At 42.5% G+C, this 15,330-nt stretch overlaps 2 protein-coding genes and 1 long non-coding RNA gene across 8 annotated transcripts in view; all 3 read right to left on the minus strand.

Annotated features, from left to right (window-relative positions):
* The window catches only part of LOC111848838 (NLR family CARD domain-containing protein 3-like), a 212,845-nt gene that overhangs the window by 4,647 nt on the left and 192,868 nt on the right, over positions 1 to 15,330 (minus strand). For all 6 annotated transcript variants that reach the window (XM_072710546.1, XM_072710544.1, XM_072710545.1 and 3 more), the window contains one exon: positions 1,980 to 2,153. In XM_072710546.1, the coding sequence (XP_072566647.1) occupies positions 1,980 to 2,153 (174 nt within the window). The remainder of the gene's footprint in view (positions 1 to 1,979; positions 2,154 to 15,330) is intronic.
* On the minus strand, positions 4,033 to 6,469 carry LOC140588686 (NLR family CARD domain-containing protein 3-like). The gene is made up of 2 exons (XM_072710553.1): positions 6,316 to 6,469; positions 4,033 to 5,801 (listed from the first exon to the last, which is right to left on the minus strand). Exons 1-2 carry the CDS (start codon positions 6,446 to 6,448, stop codon positions 4,033 to 4,035), a joined length of 1,902 nt encoding a protein of 633 aa, XP_072566654.1. The 5' UTR covers positions 6,449 to 6,469.
* On the minus strand, positions 7,412 to 14,056 carry LOC140588688 (uncharacterized). Its single transcript, XR_011989864.1, has 4 exons — positions 13,998 to 14,056; positions 7,734 to 7,818; positions 7,531 to 7,603; positions 7,412 to 7,431 (listed from the first exon to the last, which is right to left on the minus strand). It is a non-coding gene; the product is annotated as an uncharacterized lncRNA (long non-coding RNA).

The raw sequence follows: 15,330 nt of genomic DNA on the forward strand, positions 1-15,330 counted from the left end.
AACTATGTACAGAATCAACCCACAGAAGGCCGGCGGACCAGACAACATTCCTGGTCTTCTGCTCAAGGGATGTGCAGACCAGCTGTCCTTACAGACATCTTCAATATCTCGCTGAGCACCACTGTCTTTCCAACATGTTTCAAAGCCACCACCATCATCTCTGTGCCAAAGAAGTCTTGTGTCCTCAATAACTCACTAAATCATTCATACCCATCATCATGAAGTGCTTCAAGAGGCTCGTCATAAGCTACATAAAATCACAGAATCTTTGCTCTGTGACTCTGTAGCCTGACAGCCTATAGAAAGGAAATCACACAATGTTGGACAAAGTACAGGTGGCAACGATTCTTCAGAATGCCAGTGCTGATGCACCCAAAGCGACCAGCGACTGACCTGGACCCACCAGACAAACAGCCCATCATCACCTCCCCCTTTTCCTCCGTCCCTGGTCTTCCTGTTCCTGATAAAAAGCTGCCTTTTGGGGGCAATATTCTGCACCCAGGTTTGCCTATGTGCCTCTGTTCCTGCGGCCACTACACACAGTTCACTGAAGCTCATCTTTTAGCCCCAATGACTCTGCAGTAACAGACATAAATGATCAGCTCAGTTTAAAATTAAACCATCCAGTGACAACAACCCACTGAATGAAACTTAGACCAACTGGATTCCCTGGACTCCTGCCACAAGAAGAGCACTGATGGCAGAGAGGATGAGGCCCTGGGGTGACGCCAAGAGCAAACGGTGTGATGTCACAGGTGCAGGAAAGTCGACTAAACCCCAAAGGGTGACGATCAGCACCACAGCACTGGACAGAAACCACTAGATCCCCACAGTCGGCCGCAGAAGCACCCGTGAGGAAGTGAGGAATGTCAACAGGAGGCGGCCAGGAGCTGATAAGAGTTCCAGAGAGGGTTCAGTATCACCTCTCCCAGCGTGGCTCAAAGCCTGCATCTTGGACAACCCTGCAACTAAAATTACTTCACTGTGATGGTGCATCCGCATCTGCGTGAAGAATGAACCCGCCGTGGACAACATGGGGGGAGGCCGACTGGTGATCTGACCGCTTGTCGTCTCTCTCTCTCTCTGAAGACAGACGGCCTGGAGGATGACCACACAGAAAGGACTGCCTCCTTCCGCCTGCACAACCAGTGACCAAGGAGCCGGACCCAGCCGTCTGCCCTTTCTGAATGTACCCCCTTTCCCCCCTAAAATAAACACTGCCCCTTATGGGGTGTCCACTGCAACCCTGTGTCTCCTGCCTCCTTACCCAACACAGGAGACTAACCTGGGAAAGATTAACCTTTACATCCAGATCAGAACAGAGCTGGGAAACACCCCAATCCGACTGCTGAGGGGAATCGCTGACGATCCCCCCAAGGAGAGGGCTGTACAGAGCCTCCCATGGTCTGGCTGTGAAAACACTGGCAGCAGGTGAATATGTGTACAGTGGAAATCAAAAGCTGACACACCCGTATTGTATCTGTGCGCTGACCTAAAGCTTTTCAAGCAATTTTATTTAAATAGTTCCCTTTCTTTTATATGCAAGTAGCTGCCACTGTTTATTTTCATTTCAGCTTTTACATAAACAGAAGGTGACATTCAAATAAGTGCAGATTTTTGATTTTAATAAGCAACGCAAGTAAAAGAGCATTTTATTTGGTGTAATTCCACCTGAGGAAATGTGATTTAGGTTCCTCTGTTATGAAACTGTGAAAAGTCCAGCCCATGCATTTACTCTAGTATGGAGTTTAACAATATTATGTCAGTATGACAATACTAAAACAAAACATGTGCATCATGTCCTCTTTCCTGAAAAATATAAAGAAATGAAAAGTAAAAAGTATAAATTGATACCTGCTTAGTGAGAATGAAATGGTCTGAGTGCAGCTGTTCGCTTGTCTGACTTGCATTGCAGCCACAGAAACACATTATAATATTAAAGTACCAGTTTAGTATTTGTACCGTCAAACTGGACTGACCTCAGTATCTCCAGCTTACAGTGTGAATCCCTCAGTCCAGCAGAGAGCAGCTTCACTCCTGAATCCTGCAGGTCATTGTTACTCAGGTCCAGCTCTCTCAGGTGTGAGGAGTTTGATCTGAGAGTTAAAGCCAACGTGTCACAGCATGTCTCTGTCAGATTACAGCTGTTCAGCCTGGAAAAAGAAAATATGTTGAGACACAGACACATATATAACCTACACATTGTTAATAGTACTGACAGCAACATTAAAACAAGCGAGCAGCACAGGCCACTGGTGGACTCAGAGGGGGAATGGGGGGGGGGGGGGGGCAGTCCCCCCCTAGTGCCCCCCTAGTGCCCCCATGGCTGAAAGAACATCACTAATTTTCCCTATAGAATGCTGAAAATGCAACTATTAGCTGCCCATCGCACGATTAAGCACCGTCTAGGGTGCCCCCTTCATGGGAGATGGTCCCTTATAGAGCAAGAAGATGTGATGAAGTGTATTAATGAGAGTCCTTCTAGTGGAGAGAATGTGATGCAGTCCCCTAAAAGGTGCCCATACAATGGTCTAAGCGGTCCCTCTGTGTATCCTTTTAATGGAAAAGGGTGCTGGACCAACCTACAGTGGCAAATTATGCAAATGCTCAGAGAATCCACAGCCACTTCCAAAACACTGGAGACGTATGACACATGTGGCAGGGCATCTGGGCCATGATCTACTACAGGACATCTCCACCTGCGTGTGACAGTACGACCTCTCCTCCAGATGTGCTGAATCACATCTATGTACGGTTTTAAACACAGAATGACATGGCAGCAAGGAAGATCACCACTCCCCCCAACAACCAGGTGCTCTGCCTGACCATGACTGATGTGAGGTGAACTCTGTTCAGAATCAACCCACAGAAGGCCGCTGGACCAGACAACATTCCTGGTCTTCAGCTCAGGGGATGTACAGATCAGCTGTCCTTACAGACATCTTCAATATCTCTCTGAGCCCCACTGTCGTTCCAACATGCTTCAAACCCACCACCATCATCTCCGTGCCAAAGAAATCTTGTGTCCTGCCTCAATAACTACCGTTCCGTCGCATTGACACCCATCATCATGAGGTGCTTCGAGAGGCTCGTCATGAGCTACATAAAATCACAGATGCCCCCTTTACTGGAACCCTGGCAGTTTGTATATCTTCTAAACCGCTCATCAGATGACGTCATCACCACCCCCCTCCACCTGGCCCTCACCCACCTGGACAAAAAGGACACATATGTGAGTTTGCTGTTCAGCATTCAACACAATCATTCCTCAGCAGCTGACAGGAAAGCTGAAACTACTGGGCCTGAACACCTCCCTCTGCAACTGGATCCTGAAGTTCCTGAGTGGGAGACCTCAGTCAGTCAGGATCAGCAGGAACGTCTCCAGTATCACCAAGCTGAGCACAGGGGCTCCCTCAAGGCTGCGTGCTCAGCCCTCTGCTGTTCATGCTGTTGACCCATGACTGTGCAGCGATGCATAGCTCAAACCACATCATCAAGTTCGCTGATGACACAACCTTGGTCATGGACCCTCAACACCAGCTCCATCACCAAGAAAGTCCAGCAGCATCTCAACTTCCCGCGGAAACTATGGGCACCTACCCAATGGGAAAGAGTGTGGTTATGACGTGCCCTTCTATTGGCAGATATGTGATGCACTCCCATGATGTAAATGTGTTTGTGTCTCTCCTTGGGAGTGAGAAGGGAAGCATACCAATATACCTGTACTTGTGCAAATAAAGGATCATTTCACTTGTAAATCCTCCAGATAAAGAGCCCTCTTTGTTTCTATAGCAGGTTTGGATGATGTCCCAGTTATCGGAAGGCATAGTGAATGTTAATGGAAATGTCACTTTTGTGTTTTTTACTACATCACTACATTCAGTCATTATAGAATCGGGGTTCAGAATATCAAAAAACAAATCTAGCTCACTCATTAATTCATGAGGAGAAAGAAATTGTATGGCTGATATATTTCAAACAATGTTAATGTTTTACTGCCAGACAAGACATGTTTTTACATCCTCACATTACTTACAGAGCTGTCTTAGATGTCTTGACCACAGGCAGCAGCCTCCAGTGCTCATTATCTGATCTGAAGAATTTCTTCAGATCAAACACATCCAGCTCCTCGTCTGACATCAGTAACACAAAAGCCAGAGCTGAATACTGTGCAGGTGAGAGGTCTTCTGCTGAAAGACTTCCTAAATTCAGGTATCCTTGTACCTCCTCTACTAGAGAATTGTCACCCAGTTCATTCAGACAGTGGAACAGGTTGATGGTCCTTTCTGGAGATAAATTCTCCTTTATTTTCCCCTTGATGTATTGGGATGTTTTCCCAGTGTTATGTGAGCTGTATCGTCTCTGTCCCAGTAGCCTTTCTAACAGAGTCTTACTGGAGTCTGTTGAAAGGCCCAGTAGGAAGCGGAGGTAGAGGTCCAAGTGTCCATTCTTGCTCTCTAATGCCTGATCCACTGCAGTCTCCAGAAGGTTAGCAGATGACTTTGATAGAAAGACGTATAAAGCAGCGAGATACTCCTGGATGCTCAGATGCACAAAGCAGTACACCTTTGTCTGATACAACCCATATTCCTCTTTTAAGACTTCTGTGCACACTCCAGAGTAAACTGAAGTTTCTCGGATGTCAAGGTCACTCTGTTCCAGATCTTTCTCGTAAAATATGAGATAGCCTTTCTTAAGGTTAAGAAAAGCCAGTTTACCAAGTTTTAGAAGGAAGCGTTTAATAAGCTTGGTTTCATTCTTTTTCATCCATCCATTCTTCAGTTCTCTGTACCAGTTTGTCCTATTCTGGGTCACGGAGGTCTGGAGCCTATATTTGTCTTTAATTAATCTTGTCTGAAAGATCAGGAAGTGTGTGTACATTTCAGTCAGAGTCCTTGGAATTTTTCCTCTCTCAGTTTCACTAAAAAGACTCTCAAGGACAGTGGCTGAAATACAGCAGAACACAGGAATGTGACACATGATGAAGAGGCTCCTTGATGATTTCACATGTCTGGTAATCCTTTCAGCCAGGCTATCATCATTAAATCTCTTCCTGAAATACTCCTCCTTCTGGGCATCACTAAACCCTCGTATCTCTGTCACCTGGTCCATGCACTCAGGAGGTATCTGATTGGTTGCTGCTGGCCGGGAGGTTATCCAGAGGAGAGCAGATGGAAGCAGATTCCCCTTAATGAGGTTAGTCAACAGCACATCCAGTGATGTTTTCTTTGTTACATCACAACAGCTCTCATTGTTCTTAAAATCTAGAGGAAGGCGACACTCATCTAGACCATCAAAGATGAACAAGACTTTGCACCTAAACAGTTCAGTGGATTGAAATGACTTTAGTTCTGGATCAAAGTGGTGAAGCAGTTCAATCAGACTGAATTCACCCTCAAGCAAATTCAGGTTCCGGAAAGGAAGAGCAAATATGACGTGAATGTCCTGGTTTGCTTTTCCTTCTGCCCAGTCTAGAATAAATTTCTGTACAGAGACTGTTTTCCCGATACCTGCAACCCCTTTAGTGAGTACAGTTCTGATAGGTGCCTCACGTCCACATAATGGTTTAAATATATCATTGCACTTGAGTGTAGTATCTTCTGTTCGCCTTTTCTTGGATGATGTTTCAATCTGTCTCACTTCATGTTCATCATTGACACCTCCACTTCCCCCTTCAGTTATGTAGAGTTCTGTGTAAATCTCTTTGAGAAGTGTTGACTGTCCTTCCTTAGCTTTCCCTTCAAATACACACTCAAATTTCTTCTTCAGGTTACACTTTATTCTGTCCAGCATGAGTTCCCCTGAAGAAATGTTGGAGGAAAATGGACAATTTCTCAACAGGATCCTGACCAGTATGAGAGGAATAATATAAACACACACACACACACACACACACGCACATGTAGGATAAACATATCCTTATGGGGAAAGCTCATTCATTTCAATGGGAAAAATGCTAACGCTAACTATGACAACCTTAACCCCTACCCTGCCCTAACCATTACCATAAGTAACCAGACAAAATACAAGAGTTTTTGCATTTTTAGTTTTCTCATAGCAGTCACCGATTTTTATAAAATAGAGTTTTCCCTTATGGGGACCAGGAAACTGGTCCCCATAAGGGAAAAAAAAACAGATATTTATCACATTATGGGGACATTGTGTCCCCATAAGGATAGGTAAACCCGCTCGCACACACACACACAGGCATATTTTTCACTATTTCACCGTGATAAATTAAACTTTAAATTTCACATCATACTTATTTTTTTCTAAAACACCACATACATGTAGATAATAGCATTCAGCTCTTACTTTTCTCTGATACGTCACCCAGCTCACTTCCTGCTTGATTACCTGTAATAATTTCAAATTCATTTCTATCTTCAACATCAGTATGTAACCAACTGTTCATAATTTCCCATATAAGGCTATATAATATATGCATTTTTTAAGAGCTTAAAAAAAGACTACGTTTTATATGAAAAACAGGAAAGATTAAAAATATGATTACACTTCTGCAGGTCTTCCTTCAGTCTCTCAGCAAGGTCATTCAGGGTCATATTCTTCAGGATTTCAAGTGTGACTTCAAGAGCACCAACTTCCATGTAGGAATTTATCATCGTGTCGGCGAGGTCTGTTCTATCCAAGTGCTTCACCTGACCCCTGGGAAGGGGCTTTAACTCTTTATACTTTGTGTGACTCAGTTTCCATTTAAACTCCTTCAGCTGATCATCATCGAGCTCCTTCAGATAATCCAGCAAGAGGTCGGTGAGCGAGTTCTGGGTGTGCAGAATGTGGGAGATGAGTCCATGAGATCTCACAGACCTGTTTATGGTCACTCACACACATGCACTGAACTTTCCATTAACAGAAGTCAGTTTTCCTGCTCACAGTCTTACGTGGCTGCTGAAGACACCTGCTATGATTTTTTCATTACTATAGGAGACACACGCATTATTATTAAAGCTTAACCAAGTTAGTCTCACCGATTTAAAAAATCTTTTTTAAAAGAGAGACCTGTCCAATATAAATGGCTATAAAAGTTTATGACCTAATAGCGCACATTAAAACAACAGGGCCAAAATCAAAACAGACTGCAAACATCATGTTAAGACAGCATCCAGTATAATTATACATATTTTAGATTAAGCTATTCTGTTACAGTACGTCTGTAACATTTGGTGTAGGGTGGTTTGGTATGAAAGTAGCCTGGGGAAGAGCTCTGCGGAGAGGGAGCTTTTTGTCTGCTATTTTCATGAACCTTCAGCTATAAATAATTACTCAACTTAAGCTTTCCTGCATTTCAGTGTCTGGTATTTATGGACAAAATGTATCAAATGCCGAAATGCTGTAGCCAGACCTCTTGGTGAGCCATTGCTTAGATGTTTATGGCTGTAAAGAAACCAGTTCCTGTGAATCGCAGTCAGACTGTAATAAAAACCAAAAGTAATGTTAACTTTATATTCAAAAGTAATTTTACCAGCTGTAATATCTTACAACCAAAGCAAACTGGTCAGTTTTACTCACACAGGCAGTTTGCAGTCACAGGCAGAGACGTCCACTGATCATTTGGATTCATAACTATGGGCCATATTTCACCCTGTATTTACGTCAAAAAAGGGTATAGCCATTACATTACATGTTCCTTCAGTATTCAATGAGTACTTTGGAAATGAAACTATACGCTTTTCTATCAATGCATTCAGTGCTTGAAGTGGGTCAGTACTCACAGGTATGCAGTACCAGCACCTCTTTGTTTTTCTCTTCAGAGTACCGGCACCGCACAATATCTGCTGAGAGTACTGGCACCTGAGGCTGAATAACAATAGAATAGAATAGAAGCTTTATCGTCACTGTATATAAAATACATTACAAAACTAGGCGTGCTGCTCCTGTTCAATGCAGTAAAGAATCAGAAAAACACAGTCAAACATAATACTTATCTGTGTATGCACATGTAATAAACAGCCAACCAAAGGGGACAACAGCAAAAATCAATACTTTGGATGAATATGATAAATAAAAAAGGATTAGTATTATAAAACTGGTTTTTGTAATCAGTAAAGACTAATATTGCACACAGATTATTTTTTGTTGTTGTTCAGTGATCTTATAGCCCAAAGAAAGAAACTGTCCTTGAGTCTGGAGGTGCGTGTTTTGATGGACCTGTAGCACCTACCAGAGGGCAGCAGGTCAAAAAAGTGATGTGCGGGACGGGCAGAGTCTCTGAGGATGTTTTGGGCATCTGATACTAAATAACAAGGGGAGTACTGGCACCTGGTGCTGAATAACAAGGGGAGCACCGGCATCTGATACTGAATAACAAGGGGAGTACTGGCACCTGGTGCTGAATAACAAGGGGAGCACCGGCATCTGATACTGAATAACAAGGGGAGTACTGGCACCTGGTACTGAATAACAAGGGAAGCACCTGCATCTGATACTGAATAACAAGGGGAGTACTGGGACCTGGTACTGAATAACAAGGGAAGCACCGGCATCTGATACTAAATAACAAGGGGCGCACCGGCATCTGATACTGAATAACAAGGGGAGTACTGGCACCTGGTACTGAATAACAAGGGAAGCACCGGCATCTGATACTGAATAACAAGGGGAGTACTGGCACCTGGCACTGAATAACAAGGGAAGCACCGGCATCTGATACTAAATAACAAGGGGAGTACTGGCACCTGGTACTGAATAACAAGGGAAGCACCGGCATCTGATACTGAATAACAAGGGGAGTACTGGCACCTGGCACTGAATAACAAGGGAAGCACCGGCATCTGATACTAAATAACAAGGGGAGTACTGGCACCTGGTACTGAATAACAAGGGAAGCACCGGCATCTGATACTGAATAACAAGGGGAGTACTGGGACCTGGTACTGAATAACAAGGGAAGCACCGGCATCTGATACTGAATAACAAGGGGAGCACCGGCATCTGATTCTGAATAACAAGGGGAGTACTGGCACCTGATTCTGAATAACAAGGGGAGTACTGGCACCTGGCACTGAATAACAAGGGGAGTACTGGAACCTGGCACTGAATAACAAGGGGAGCACTGGCACCTGGCACTGAATAACAAGGGGAGTACTGGAACCTGGCACTGAATAACAAGGGGAGTACTGGAACCTGGCACTGAATAACAAGGGGAGCACTGGCATCTGATTCTGAATAACGAAGGGAGTACCAATACGTGGTAGTGAATAACAAGGGGAGTACTGGCACCTGATTCTGAATAACAAGAGGAGTACTGGCACCTGATTCTGAATAAGAAGGGGAGTACTGGCACCTGGCACTGAATGACAAGGGGAGTACTGGAACCTGGCACTGAATAACAAAGGGAGCACTGGCACCTGATTCTGAATAACAAGGGGAGTACTGGCACCTGATTCTGAATAACAAGGGGAGTACTGGCACCTGATTCTGAATAACAAGGGGAGTACTGGAACCTGGCACTGAATAACAAAGGGAGCACTGGCAGCTGATTCTGAATAACATGGGGAGCACCGGCATCTGATTCTAAATAACAAAGGGAGTACCAATACCTGGTAGTGAATAACAAAGGGAGTATCGTCACCTATTTTTCTCCACTTCAAGCACTGAATGCATTTCGCTGAGCTAAAGGTTAGAGTAACTCACAACCACACTTTCGTGGATGTTAATCAGCCTTTAATATACATACACAGAGCCATGGCTGGGAGAAAAATACAGCGATCAGGTGAGAACCAGCAGAAAACCACACCTGCCGTGGTGCACGCAATGTACTGTAAAACACAAACCTGTAACATAAACAGTCTGATAGGTCCCTGCACAGATCTGAATTAGAAGGAAATGCTATACTTTTTGGCTGACAAATAAAGTCAAATTGGCCCAAGTAAACCCAGCTTATACAGCAAACAGTTAATGAATGTAATATTAACTACACAATTAATTCAACAAGATGTAATTGTCATACATAAAACAATTATACTGGACAGGCAATTAAAATGAGCAAATGAAAAACGTCTTATTCAGCAAATTAGCCAATTCGTTTTAGGTAAACTCAAAAGGAGTAATATAATCAGTACTCTTTCTTCACAAAAAAACAAAGCATTTTAATATTTAGAAACTCATCATGATTGAGGATGGTATACCGCAGATATTACTTTCTACCACATTTTAATGAGTTATTTTCAGGGTCATTTTGGTCACCTAAGTTAATTGGTGTATGCTGACTGGCTTCTTGTCTTTAGTACTGGAGTAGTACATATAGGTGTGTAACTGCAAAAGATTCTTATCAATGGGTGGGATCCATCAAAATTAGTATCAGTGGGTCATGATGCAGAATTTTTGAGAGAGAGAGAGTTAAGCTGAGAGAAGAAACAAATACCCATGATCAGCTGATTCCTGTTTTTCCTTCCATGCACTTTATTCCATCCATGGCAGCTCCCCATAGGTGAACCTTAGTGGTCCATGCAGAGAGCTCCAGGGCGCCCCCTACAGGAAGCCCTAACAGAGACCAAAGCCTTTCAAACCAGCTAAAGATCAAGAGACAAGAGCAAATTCATTTCTGTGGCTGCAATGAGCAAACAGTGGTTTGCTATATATATATGGGATTTTATATTCTTACCCTAATCAACCAACACCACTGCGGTGGATTTAGAAAAAAATAAACATGGTATATCAAAGGCAGGACCATGACATGCTATGCAGATATACACCCAGGGCCACTGGTCTACAGGGGAGTGGGTGGTTCCAGGAGCTGCACATCAAAGGCTATTGAAGGTTTATACTCAACAATCACAATGAGTTCGCTTACGCATCATGGTCAAAATGTATTCCGCATTCATTCCACATGTTGTTTGTGCACCTACACATGGAATTAACGCCATGCATGTGCGAGATGCAGTACCACCAAAAATCTTGGAGGCAGTATGGTCACCTTTTGTCACAGAAGTACAGGTATGTGTTTACATACTGTAAAGTTTTAGCAAAAGTGTAGCATCTCATCGTTATTTTTTTTAAGAGAAAATGGTCAGAAGTTACAACAAAATATTTTCATATGCAGGAGAAAAAATATTTTAAACACTATTGTATGCATCTCTGTACAGCTTCTTCCAAATTTAATGGAAGCTTAAGTTTCTTCTGCTTCCGAACTCAATCTGAGCTAAGAAAGCATTGTCATGTGTACAAACTACAGTGAAAGTACAATGAAATTCTTGTTTGAATGCCTTCACCAAAAACTACCGACAATTAACAAGACAGTGTAACATTACAGTACAAAAAATACCGAGTAGGGTTTGGTTTGCAAGTTGCATCTGAACAAACCACAAATTTTGAAACAATGTCCTTTGAACAGACGAGACCAAAGTGGTGATGTTTGCTCATGATGCACAGCATCATGTTTGGAGAAAAGGAAACAGCATATCAGCACAAATACCTCATACCAACTGTCAAGCATGGTGGTGGAGGGGTGATGATTTGGGCTTGTTTTGCAGCCACAGGACCTGGGCACCTTGCAGTCATTGAGTCAAGCATGAACTCCTTTGTATACATAAGTATTGTAGAGTCATATGTGTGGACATCTGTCTGACAGGTAAAGCTTGGCCAAAATTGGGTCATGCAACAGGACAATGATCCCAAGCACACCAGCAAATCTACAACAGAATAGCTGAAACAGAAAAGAATCAAGGTGTTGCAATGACCCAATCAAAGTCCAGACCTCAACCCGACTGAAATGCTGAAGCAACATCGTAAAGAAGAGTGGTTCAAAGGTCCTCCACAATGATATGAGAGACTGATAAAGTCATACAGGAAATGATTACTTAGAGTTATTGCTGCTAAAGGTGAAGCTACAAGCTATTGAATAATTGTACTTAGTTTTTCACACACGGCTTCTTCAGTCTGGTTTCATTTTTCTTATAATTAACAAATAAATAATAACATGCTGAACTGTTGTTTGTTTTTATATTAATCTGTGTGCGGAAATTCTCTTCATGCCTCCTGAAAACTTGCCTTGCTGAAGAACCTGCAGATGTGCCAAGACTGGGTTCAAACCAGTGGCCTTCTGATCACAGGCACAGAGGCTTAGCCCACAAAACTACATGCTGCCCCCCCCCACACCTGAAGTTAGATTTAAATAAATTTAGAACCTGGTAAGGTCCAGATGATTTTTTATTATTATGGCCTGATATGTACATTCCCTAGAACTGACAGTGTACTTTCCTTTTCGCTTGACTGTATCTTTTCTCATTATGTTACCTAATGGCAGCATTTAGGGATAAAACAATAAAGGCCCAAGGTCTGATCCCTGTGGTACGCCATATTTGACCAGTGACATTGACAACAGAGTACAGTTATTTGCCACACCATATTGATGTCAATTAGTTAAAGAGGATTTATAACACTTCAATACCATTCCACACAACCCATAATCAAATTCAAGTCTATGTAATATATCAAATTGATCAATGGTCACCCTGTCAGGATGAATTCAATTCAATTTAATTAAAAAAACTTTATTTGTCCCCAAGGGGCAATTAAGGCACACAGGGCAGTTGAACAAGGACACAGTGACATATAGTGCAAAGTGATTACAGTGTTTAGAAGGTTCTGTGCAAAATTGCAGTCAATCAGGTAGATGGGAACTGAATAAATAAGTAAAAGGCAGGGATTGTTAGTGGGCATGGGGGGGGGGGGGGTCAAGTGCAGAATGAATGACTGGTTCCAGTGCAGGGAGTTATAATGTTATGAATTATATGACAATAGTTAAGGCAGTTTCAGTTCTGTGTCCCTGTGTCTATTTCTATTGTATTTAAAATAAGAAAATAAATGGATAAGTTTCCATTTTCTACTCTGTGCCGAGGCTGGTCAGACAGGTCCTGCAAGTTCTCCAGGAACAGGAAGTATGTGTAACATGTACATCACGAAGTAATCAAGCCCTGTGTTTATTACTATTATCGCACTGGTCTATTTAGTAACTATAATGTAACAAAGTACTGTGTGAGTAAAAATTCCTGCACAAAACAGCATACAGAGAAACACAGACACACACAAAGAGATAACATCATTCTAATGTGGCTAATGCAGGGTCCCCCCAGTTCTGGCAGAATAAATTTCCATGCCTTTTCCAGTACCACAAGAAAATTTTCCAAAAGACACAAGTTTGCTTTGATTTGATGATCATGCAGTTTCAGATAGTAATTGTCCTGCCGCGATAGTCCGCTCCTTCCGCGTGCCACGCCCCCTCGTTAACCTCGTGTGGAATCCCCGTGTGATCAACTGTTTCTGGTTGTTGTCATTAGTCCCGATTTCCTGACTGCCTCTCCTCTGTCTCCGCTCCGCCTCCCGCATACGGCACGACAGTAATACTACAATTTTCGGTACTATAATAGCCAATCTGCTTAACAAATAAACAGAGACGGTGGACAACTTTCACCAATGTGCAAAGAGCGTTCAGTTATTAAGAAAATTAATCCCAATATTAAAATTACACGTACCTTATGATTGGTAGAGGCAAACGGAGTCAAAAACGGGAAACTGTGATCAATAAAATTCAAATACGTGCAAAAAAATTTATAAAACCATAAAAACTGGAATAGCGAGCAAAAAAAGCAGCGATCTCAAATATGCGAAATCTGCGCGGAAACGGATGTTTACCAAGGTAGTTAACTATTGACTTCCACTTGTCCATCTCTGTTAGCGAGTTGCGGAACGAAGCAGGAAACAAAAATGAACAAGGCTAGTTTCCAAAACTTTTCCATAACTTTTCCTCTCTATCCAACAATTCCAAAACTTATCCAGGGCCTGGAAAAATTATTTCAAAATTCCAAAACTTTTCCAGGTTTTCCATGACCGGGGGTACCCTGCCAATTATACGGATACGGTATACTTTCTAACATTATTTTTACTTGGGTCTTCAGCATGTCACACATATAGTCCTGGAATTAAAAATCATGAACTCCTACTAAAGTAACTGATATATAAATTATTCTCCGTCTTACCTTGAGAACTGAGCAGGAAGGCAGAGAAACCCGGTTATAGTGGCTTGGAGAGAGAAATCACTAGTTATAAAGGTGTTGCAACTTCCTTTTTTGAAGTTACAGTATAAGGCGGGACAGAGCACATGAAAGTGAAAGGAGGGTGGAACAGTTCAGTGGATGGACGGACGGAAGGATTGTCGGATAGATGGAAGGATAGATAAGATAAGATAAGATGAGACTTTATTGATCCCAGACCGGGGACATGTACTTGATACTACAGCCTAAGAAATAAAACAGCAATAGGAAAAAAAAACAAACAAAAAGCTACTATAACAAAATAGAAAAAAGAAAGAAAAACAATGAAAAACTCACACAATTACTCATATTGCACACATGACGTGGGTAGTTGCATAGATGATACATATACAGATATGTATGTAAATATAGAAGTTGCATGTAGGCTATACAGTGGATATTGCGCAGTGTAAGAACAATCATGCATAGTGGACAGTCAGTAGGGGAATTGCACGAGGGTAATTGCACAGATGAATGACACATTTACAGATACACTGGGTGAATATAAATATACAAGTATATACAAAAATTGTGGACAAAATTGTGACCTTCTCACACTGCTCACTGATGTGTTATAAAGTCTAATGGCCGACAAAATGAAAGGTCAGCGGAAGCCTTCCTTCTTACATGAAGGAGCTTTGCTGAAGGAGCTGTGTGATGCTCCCTCTGTCATGTGCAGGGCGTGAGAGGGGTTGTCCATGATGGATGTAAGTTTGGTCAACACTCTCCTCTCACCCACCTCCTCAGTGGAGTCCAAGGAGCAGCCCAGGACAGAGCCAGCACTCCTGACCAGCTTGTTCAGTCTCTTCCTGTCCCTCTCTGAGCTCCCGCATCCCCAGCAGGTCACCGCATAGAATATTGCAGATGCTGCTACAGTGTCATTGAAAAGTCCTTAAGTCTCCTGCACACTGTGAAGGATCTCAGTCTTCTCAGCAGGTGGAGACGGCCCTTCTGGTACAGGGCGTCTCTATTGTGTGATCAGTCAGAATCAGAATTTGCTTTATTGGCCAGGTATAACTTCATGTACTAAGAATTTGTTTTGTTATTCACAAATAACATAGTAGAACAAGAATATAAATTAAGGAAAATAAGTAGAAATAAAATAATACAGGAATAAAATAGTGCAAGCTGTGCAATATAATTGTAAGGACATTTAAGGGGAACAGAGATATATTGCATATTGGAATATAAAGGTATGAAAATACAGGATGTCCAGCAGATGACAAAAGATGTACAAAGATGCATGCAGGGAGGGCCATGTTGACAGCACCGTCGGCAG

The sequence above is a fragment of the Paramormyrops kingsleyae genome, chromosome 4 (genome assembly GCF_048594095.1).
Source record: "Paramormyrops kingsleyae isolate MSU_618 chromosome 4, PKINGS_0.4, whole genome shotgun sequence".
Taxonomy (NCBI): Eukaryota; Metazoa; Chordata; class Actinopteri; order Osteoglossiformes; family Mormyridae; genus Paramormyrops; species Paramormyrops kingsleyae.